Source organism: Gadus chalcogrammus, chromosome 8, assembly GCF_026213295.1.
Source record: "Gadus chalcogrammus isolate NIFS_2021 chromosome 8, NIFS_Gcha_1.0, whole genome shotgun sequence".
NCBI lineage: Eukaryota > Metazoa > Chordata > Actinopteri > Gadiformes > Gadidae > Gadus > Gadus chalcogrammus.
In genome coordinates this window covers 10,421,800-10,431,710 of record NC_079419.1, presented here as the reverse complement: position 1 = coordinate 10,431,710, position 9,911 = coordinate 10,421,800, and the positions used below count along the sequence as shown (strand labels likewise).

Sequence of the window (9,911 nt, the reverse complement as noted above, 5' to 3'; positions counted from 1 at the left end):
ATTAGGCCGATCCATTAGGCCGGATCGAACCGTAAACCCCCCCCCCCCCCCGCGCGTCTGCAGCCGGAACACGTCTTTGTGTTCGGTCCTCCGGTCCCGGCGCCACGGAGACGAGATGTTCCTCATCTCCGTGTCGGATCCTCCCTGGGGGATTACCCATAATGCACTCACCGCTAACGCCTTGCTAAAGAGCACTGTTGTGAGCGTGGGCATTCGTCTCGCCTCCAAAGGATTTGGCGTCTGGATCCCGATGTCCCCGGTGTAGCGGCTGGCCTCCTGGGGCTGTGATTGGCTGATCCCCGTCCTACCTGCCGTCTCTCTGGGGTAGAATCATCTGCTGGAGGCTGAGCTTCAGGATGAATTATTCGGGTACAGAGACGCAGTTAGAACCGCTTGGACCGAACCAAAACTTTCACACAACCTCAACCAATTTAGATGACTTACGGGGAAAGGGGACGCTCCGAAACTTTATTCATAAGCGTTTATTCGACGCTGGTTGGCGCATTGCGTCTCCTTCTTACAGCTGATTCCTCCTCAGTCTTAAGTCCTCTGCCTCCGCTGTCTCTGTCCACAAACGAGTGTTTCACTGAGTTATGTCCTGCCCACAGGAGTCACACTGTGAGGACCCAACCTGTGCAGAGAGGGTTTGTTGGCCCCTCTACTGGTTACAAGGATAGGGCCCCTGTATTGGTAACAAGGATGAGGCCCCTGTAGTGGTAACAAGGATGGGGACCCCTTTACTAGGAACAAGGATGGGGACCCCTTTACTGGTAACAAGGATGGGGCCCCTTGAGTGGTTACAAGGATAGGGCCTTTGCCCCCAGCAGGAGGCTGGGGGCGTTTGAGTTCCCCTGAACTCAAACGCCGCGTCGCGTAGTAGCGGACGAGCCACTCGCGCTTCGTCTCGTTTCCTGTCCCCTCCTCCCTCCCCGTTCGAGGGGGTCTGCGTGGCGCGTGTGTGTGTCATGGTGTGTTAGCGTGTGTGTGTTCTCATGGTGTTAGTGTGCATGTGTGTTAGTGTGTGTGTGTGTTTTTTCATGGTGTGTTAGTGTGTGTATGTTTGTGTGTGTGTTCTCTAGGTGTTAGAGTGTGTGTGTGTGTGTGTGTGTGTGTGCGTGCGTGTGTTCTCTTGGTGTCAGTGTGTGTGTGTGTTCTCTTGGTGTCAGTGTGTTTGTGTGTTTTCTCGGTGTCCTCGGTGACGGATGCTGCGGTGGCGGCGGCTAACGAAGGTCCGGACATGAGACTCGTTGGTTAAGGCGTCCCCCAGGGCTCCTTCGGTGGCACTTAGAAGATTTGACTCGCCGCTGCTCTTTTCACGCCAAAATGTCAGTGTGTCCCCCGGCCGTTTCATTAGGCCTTAAGACGGGGGGCGGACCACAGCCCGGGGCCCCGCCTGCCCCCCCGCTCCACCTCCAGGGACCAATTAGGGCCCTGGAGGTGGAGATTAACGAGACGAGGGCAGAAACAATGTTTGGTTCAAAACCCTGCACACGGACGATCTCCCCCTCGCCCTCTGTTCTCTCTCTTTCATTCTCTCCCTCTCTGTTCTCTTTCATTCTATCCCTCTCTACTCTCTCTCTATCATTCTCTCTCTTCCATTCTCTCCCTCTCAATTCTCTCTCTGTCTATCATTCTCTCTTTCATTCTCTCCCTCTATTCTCTATAATTCTTGCTTTTTGCTTACTCTGTTGTTCCTTCTCTCTCTCTCTCTCTCTCTCTCTCTCTCTCTCTCTCTCTCTCTCTCTCTCTCTCTCTCTCTCTCTCTCTCTCTCTCTCTCTCTCTCTCTCTCTCTCTCTCTCTCTCTCTCTCTCTCTCTCTCTCACAGATATTAAGTAGATTACAGGATCTACTGGATTAGTGTCAGGGTATTTTATCTTTGTATTTCTCAGTTTTTTTGCTTCAAAATGATTGGAGTGAAGTTTCTGGTGTCATAGAACTACATTACCGTACACCTAAATGCTCAGAAAGTAATACAAAACTCCTATTCTAGGCTGCCTATATTGCTGCAGAACAGACACAGACACAAACATGCACAAACACACAAAAACACTCTCAGATGCCTCCTTCTTCACCTCCACCTCCTCCTCCTGCTCCTTCTCCCAATGCCATCTCCTGGAAATTGAAAGCTGAATTCCTGACTCAGCCAGTATGAGACCATTGTGCAGTCAGTTCTCCAGAACCGGAACGTTTTGCAAAGACATTTGTTTGTCTCTGATAATGTCAAGGCTAAGGTTCAAACACAGAATGCTCTCATCCTAGTTTGGATGAAAATGGAAACCATGCATCGCAAAAATAATTTGATGTCCAAGTTACACAAATAGGTTACATACTTATTCTTTCTTGTATGATTGCTTGTCTGTCAGCCTGAATGTCTCACTTTGAGTTTTTGTTGTCAAAAGAAACTTCATGTGTCTCAATCCTATCCAATCTCTCCCTCCCCATCTATCTCCCTCCATATCTCTCATAGTCCCTCTCTCTTAACTCTGTTCTAAAATGTTTTGTTATCCAAAAGATAAAGTTTTGATGCATATTTAACTTCAACGCCAATATTAAGAAAGTTGATACAATCTCTCTCTTCCTCCAGTCTCTTCTCCACCTCTCACTCCCCCCTCCCCTCATCCCTCTCTCATCATAGATGTTCTGATGGAGCTCTTTGTCTCTCTTCAGCCTTCACCTACACCTCCTCCCTGCCTCCATCACTACTTTGTCAATGAGCTTAATGATGTCCTTTTATTAATTAATTATTTTATATTTATTGATCTTTTTCCTTTTCAAAGTCTCCGGAAGCTCTTTGAGAAGAAATTTGTTTCTGTCGTTTGATTCTACCTTTCTCTCATCCTCTCTCTTTCTCTCTCTCTCTCTCTCTCTCTCTCTCTCTCTCTCTCTCTCTCTTCTATGCCATTTGAGAGAGAAGGGGAAGAGAGCGAGGGGGAAGAGTGCGAGACACAGAGAGAGAAAGAGAGACACTGACACAGAATGAGAGAGAGAGTGAGTTTTAGAGTGATAGAGAGAGTGAGTTTGCGAGTGAGAGAGAGAGATGAAGAGAGAGGGGAGAGGGGGAGAGAGATGAAAACAATACACCCCCAAATGTATTTCAAAGCTTCATGCATATTTCATGTTGTGAGCGTAGAGATTCATCCCAGCATGCCCTCGTGCTTAATGCCACACTGAAACACCATCCTAACCACCGCCATCACCTACACCTCAACCACAGCCACCACACTGAACACCACCCTTACCACCTTCATCACCACCAACTCCAACCACAGCAACTAAACAATCACTCCATATGCTACAATACCAGCTGTCACTCACTCACTCACTCACTCACTCTCTCTCTCTCTCTCTCTCTCTCTCTCTCTCTCTCTCTCTCTCTCTCTCCGTCCTCCCTCCCTCCCTCCCTCCCTCCCTCCCTCCCTCCCTCCCGGGAGATGACCCGTGCTCCTCAGGAGATGACAGCCATGTAATACGGAACATGCATAATTAACCCGCAACAGGGAGGGAGGGAGGGAGTGAGTGTGTGTGTGTGAGTTAGAGAGAAAGAGTGTGTGTGTGTGTGTGTTCTTTGGCAGGGGAGAGGAAGAGTTTGACAGGAGTGACCACAACGTTCGCTCTCTCTTTCTCCCTCTATTTCTCTCTTGTTCTGTCTCTCTCTGTCTCTCATTGTCTCTCTCTCTCTACATCCTCTCTATCTACAGCAACTCTCTCTCTTATTTCTTCAATTTAAGTTTCTACAATCTACACCTATGATAATTCTCTCCTCTCTTCTCTCCTTTTCTCCTTTCCTCTCTCCTTCTCTACTTGCCTTTCTCCCTCTCTCCTCTCCTCTCCTGCTCTCTTCACCTCTCATGTAAATTTCATCCATAATAGGACCAAGCCATGTTCTACAGTTTAAACATGGGGGAATATATTAACACAATTCTTTTTTACTGGTAAAGTGGAGTCACAACCATCTGGCCATCCAACTACCACTTTAAGACCTGCCTTGTGTGTGTGTGTGTGTGTGTGTGTGTGTGTGTGTGTGTGTGTGTGTGTGTGTGTGTGTTGTCTGTGTCTGTGTCTGTGTGTGTGTGTGTGTGTGTGTGTGTGTGTGTGTGTGTGTGTGTATATCTGTGTTGGTGTCTGTATTTATGTGTGTTTAGTCTCTGTGTGTGTTTGTGTGTGTGCGTGTGATGATAGCGAAGAGAATATTATCACTAAGTCTTCCCTTAACACCTGCCTGCCTCCCGTTTCCATGGAAACAAGCCCGGCAGCAGCACACGCACGGACATCTTGTTGAGGATGAGGTTGTTCGTACATGTGTGTGCGTGTGTGTGAATGTGTGTGCATATGTGTGACAGAGTTACCGTTAGCTGTTAATTAGCAGCTTTTCCCCGCCATTGAACATGAATGAGAGCCCTGTGCTGTATCCACGCCGGACGGTCCACCGCCTCTGTTGGCTGCCGTTAGCCTTCGTTAGCCTTTCGTTAGCTCAGTTAGCTCCGTTAGCTCAGCGAGTACATTGAGCACGGTTAGATCAGTGAGCATAGTTAGCACGGTTAGATCAGTGAGCATAGTTAGCACGGTTAGATCAGTGAGTTGTGTTACTGTGGTTCTGTGTGAAGTTAGAATGTTCTCCCGTGGTCATGTGGGTCCCCCCACCCTCATACATCCATGTAGGTTAATACCTCTGACCCAGCCCATGACCAAGGAACCAAAGGGACTCATGGTGTGTGTGTGTGTGTGTGTGTGTGTGTGTGTGTGTGTGTGTGTGTGTGTGTGTGTGTGTGTGTGTGTGTGTGTGTGTGTGTGTGTGTGTGTGTGTGTGTGTGTGTGTGTTCTCATGATGTTTTCATCTGTGTGTGTATGTCTGTTTGTATTCTCATGGTACAAGTGTTTGTGTGTGTGTGTGTTCTCATGGTGTGTTAGTGAGTTTGTTTGTGTGTGTCTGTGTGTGTTCTCAGTGTGTGTGCATGTGTGTTTTCATGGTGCTTTGTGTGTGTGGTCTCTGAGTGTGTTAGTGTGTGTGTGTGTGTGTTCTCTTGGTGTCAGTGTGTGTGTGTGTTCTCTTGGTGTTAGTGCGTCCAGTGTTGCGTGTGGTCACATGATCGGAACGTTTTCTCTTCTCTACAGAAATGTCAGCCAGTTAATTTGTGTCTGCTGGTCGTGATAAGACCCCCCCCCGCACACCCCCTCCGCCCCATCGCCACGACGACTCTGGAGTGAGTTCTGACTCCAGGATCGTATAGTGTGTGTGTGTGCGTCTGTGTGTGTGTCTATGTGTGTGTGTGTGTATGTGTGTGTGCGTGCGTGCCTGCGTTTGGGGGGTTAGGAGGATCACATCCAGAATTTGGTTATTATTCAAAGTTGTAAGTTGCCCCCACCCCACACACACACACACTGACACACACACACCCCACTGTGTCTTTGTCTTTCACTCCATCCCTACATCAATGTCCGTGTTTAATTGTCTTTCTCTTTCACTCTCTTTCCGCATCTCTCTCTCTCTATCTCGCTCTCTCGCTCTCTCTCTCTCTCGCTCTCTCGCTCTGTCGCTCTGTCTCCAGGTCTCTAGGGAGAGACACTGGTTAATACTTTTTATCACTGATATTTGCTCATTGTCAAACACGAGCCCACACACACACACACACGTAGGTATCCCTCTCATCCTTGGTTGCCCGCGGCAACCTCCATCTTAATAAGTGCCTTGTTTACAGGCCCATAAGCAGAATACTGCCGGCTCGGCTCGTTACCACAGAGTCGGAGGGGGAGGGGTCTCCCAAGACCCAACCCCCTCCTCACCCTCAACCTCCTCCTCCTCCCTTACTCACCACCCTCCTCCTCACCCTCCTCCTCTTCCCCCCTCTCTTCATCCTTCTCTCCTCCCCCTCCTCCGATGCTCCCCCTCCCCTTTCTCCTCCTACTCCTCCTCCTCCTCCTCCTCCTCCTCTGCCCCCTCCTCCTCTGCCCCCTCCTCCTCCTCCTCCTCCTGCTCCTCCGCCCCCTCCTCCTCCTCTGCCCCCTCCTCCTCCGCCCCCTCCTCCTCCTCTGCCCCCTCCTCCTCCGCCCCCTCCTCCTCCTCTGCCCCCTCCTCCTCCTCCTCCTCCTCCTCCTCCGCCCCCTCCTCCTCCTCTGCCCCCTCCTCCTCCTCCTCCTCCTCTGCCCCTCCTCCTCCTCCTCCTCCTCCTCTGCCCCCTCCTCCTCTGCCCCCTCCTCCTCCTGCTCCTCCGCCCCCTCCTCCTCCTCTGCCCCCTCCTCCTCCTCTGCCCCCTCCTCCTCCTCTGCCCCCTCCTCCTCCTCCTCATCCTCCTCTGCCCCCCCCCTCCTCCTCCTCCTCCTCCTCCTCCTCTGCCCCCTCCTCCTCCTCCTCCTCCTCCTGCTCCTACCCCTCTCACCTTGCTTCACTGCTGTCAGACAGGTCGCTTGTTTCACAGCAATCCTCAAAACATGTTTGTTTCTGTAAAACTAGAGTCGGTTTCTGTGCACTATGGTCTAGCTTGTGTAAAGGACCTGTTTAGACCTGATTCAGTCGTTTCTGTAAAGTACCTGTTTAGACCTGATTCAGTCGTTTCTGTAAAGTACCCGTTCAGACAAGATTCAGTCGTTTCTGTAAAGTACCTGTTTAGACCAGATTCAGTCCTTTCTGTAAAGTACCTGTTTAGACCTGATTCAGTCGTTTCTGTAAAGTACCTGTTTAGACCAGATTCAGTCCTTTCTGTAAAGTACCTGTTTAGACCTGATTCAGTCGTTTCTGTAAAGTACCTGTTTAGACCAGATTCAGTAGTTTCTTTAAAGTACCCGTTCAGACAAGATTCAGTCGTTTCTGTAAAGTACCTGTTCAGACAAGATTCAGTCGTTTCTGTAAAGTACCTGTTTAGACCAGATTCAGTTGTTTCTGTAAAGTACCTGTTTAGACCAGATTCAGTAGTTTCTGTAAAGTACCTGTTTGGTTTTGGACCTGACTCAGTAGTTTCTGTTTGTTTACCACTGAAATGTGTCATGCTGCTCATTATTCAATTAATGTGCACATGATGACGATAACTTTGAAATTGAAACTTGGTTAATTTAACTGTGAGCGCTAATAGTTGAAATCTCCAGTAATGCAATTAGTTTATTGCTACATGACAGCTTTTAATATAAAATCGTTTTGCAGGAAAACAAGTTTTATAAGAACATTAGAAGCTCTGTGTGGAACCAAGAGGAGACGAGAGGAGAGGGGGAGAAAGGAGAAACGAGAGGAGGAGAGAGAGAGGAGAGGAGGAGAAAGGAGGAGAGAGAGGAGAGGAGGAGAGAGGAGAGGAGGAGAAGAGGATGAGAGAGAGGAGAGAGAGGAGAAAGAGGAGACGAAGAGAGAGGAGGGAGAGGAGAGAGCAGAGAACAATGTAGCTCAGTTTGGTGTTTGGGTGGAGGGCTGGGACCAGGGGTTGCGTCTTCATGACAACACAATAACCAAGCAAAAACACGACACACAACGACGGAACAACAACCGACCCACTCGGAGGACTTTCTTATGAATTCCACACGCTTGGATTTCCTCTTCCAGTGTAATTTGGTCTATAATTGAATCTGAAATCCCGGGGTAGTATATTGGATGACAATAAAATTGATAAAATAACAAAAATAAATTCCAATGAAATCCAGGTATAGAGACGGAGAACACTATACGACGTCTGCTCAGACAGACTTTGATTAGAAGAAATAAAAACGACTAATTGACAAGAATAGTTAATTTCCTTGAACACAAGCCAAGCGTGCACACACACACTCACAGACACACACACACACACACACACACACACACACACACACACACACACACACACACACACACACACACACACACACACACACACACACACACACACACACACACACACACAGCCACACAGCCATGCACTCAAAGTTGGTCTACAGTATTTTTACTGGAGAAGCTTTCATTAAATGTGAAGGAGGTGTGAATCTGTTTGATCGCCCTTTCTACTGCTTTCCCAATTACTAGATTCTGGGAGAGGAGGGGGAGGGGGGAGAAAGGGAGTTAGGGAGAAAGGGGAGGGAGAGCTGGAGAGAGTGTTAGAAGTAGAGAAAGTTTTCTACAAACGGTCTTTGAGTTTCTACTTTTTTTCTGCTGCCAATTAGGAGGGCTCTTCCTTTAACAATGTCGTCTTTGAAAACTTCAGCGGTTGGTCGACTCCAAGACCCGCCCTCGATGGAAAGGGCAGGCTTTGCTTCCTTTAGTCCAATCAATCGTTGAATCAGATTCACTGGAGTCTTGAGAGTTTATGAAGAATTGAGATCAGGTACTGTAATCGCCCGGGGAGCTACTGTGTTAGCATGGAGTGCTACTGTGTTAGCCTGGAGAGCTACTCTGTTAGCCCGGCGAGCTACCGTGTTAGCCCGTAGAGCTACCGTGTTATCCCGGAGAGCTAATGTGTTAGCCCGGAATGATACTCTGTTAGCCCTGAGAGCTACCGTGTTATCCCGGCTAACACACACCTCCCCTCCCCCAGTTCTGGTCCCCACCGGACCGGACTTCTGAGACCTGGTCCGGACTTCAGAGACCTGGTCCGGGCTTCAGAGACCTGGTCCGGACTTCAGAGACCTGGTCCGGACTTCAGAGACCTGGTCCGGACTTCAGAGACCTGGTCCGGGCTTCAGAGACCTGGTCCGGGCTTCAGAGACCGGGTACCGTTGGGGAGACGTCGTTGGGCCATCGATCGCGTCTGAGGAGCTCAGCTCTGCATGATTAAAGGAGAGCTGAGATCAGAGACCACGTTGCTCCGTGGTCTCTGATCTCAGCTTGACCGCTCCGTCGGGGGAGGGGGGAGGCTCTGGTCAGTGTGACGCTGAGTGTCGGCCCACCGCTCTGTGCTCTGGCCGGACCACCGGACAGGAGGCTCAGGAGGCCGTATGTGGACCTGCGGTTGCTCTGATGATGTCCTGGGGCAGACCGATTTGGGTTTTCTTCGCAAACTAAACCTGCCATGGGCCCCCCTGCCTCAGCGGCCCCCTGCATCAGCGGCCCCCTGCACACGGGAGCTATCCTTTGTGTTTCTTAGTAGTCAGGTGTCGTCTATCGTGGAGGGTTATTTGTGTTCATTTAGAAACATTAGAGGGGAGGTTGATTGCTTTTGTTTCATGGTTGTCCTTTCCTGACACGCACGCAAAACCGCACACACACACGTTCGTGTGACACACAAACTAACACCATGAAAACACACACGCACGCACACTCACACTCCTCTTTCTGTCCTAGTTAATGAGAGTTTACTGGGGGTTACGACGCATCTTATTGCCGCGTTGTACGACAACAATAAATTCATAACTGTTAAACAACTTCACGCTGTTTTATTGTCTGAATCTTTATTCCTCAGCTCACCATCAAATCCTGTTTTATTGAATAGAGTGAGATCGTATTTTCAACTGTTAGGGAAGTTTAGACGCCTTGAGCTACACAGGCATCTCTCTCTCTCTCTCTCTCTCTCTCTCTCTCTCTCTCTCTCTCTCTCTCTCTCTCTCTCTCTCTCTCTCTCTCTCTCTCTCTCTCTCTCTCTCTCTCTCTTTCTCTCGCTTGTCCTCTCTCGTCCTCTCTCACATTGTCTTTGTCTCTCTCTCTCTCTCTGTCTCTCTCTCTCTCTCTCTCTCTCTCTCGTCTCTCTCTCTGTCTCTCTCTCTCTCCCTCTCCCTCTCTCTCTCCCTCTCCTCTATACAGGTCAGGTTGACAGCTGACATCTTTTTTTCCGGAACAAGGTCAAACATCTGTCCTCCAGCCTCATGCACACACACAGCCACACTTACACTTACAAACACACTCTTATATCATCCACACACAAACACTCACACACTCCCAGTGGTGATTCCCCAATGACATCATTCATGATGAGATCATCATTTCGCTTCATTCTCTCTCTCCCTCTCTCTTTCTCGCCCTCTC

General features: G+C 49.4%; 1 protein-coding gene across 1 annotated transcript in view; it reads left to right on the top strand.

Moving 5' to 3' along the window:
- The window catches only part of LOC130387257 (glutamine-rich protein 2-like), a 39,988-nt gene that overhangs the window by 21,983 nt on the left and 8,094 nt on the right, over window positions 1-9,911 (top strand). The window contains exon 2 of the mRNA XM_056596276.1: window positions 8,488-8,662. Coding sequence (XP_056452251.1) covers window positions 8,488-8,662 — 175 coding nt within the window. The remainder of the gene's footprint in view (window positions 1-8,487; window positions 8,663-9,911) is intronic.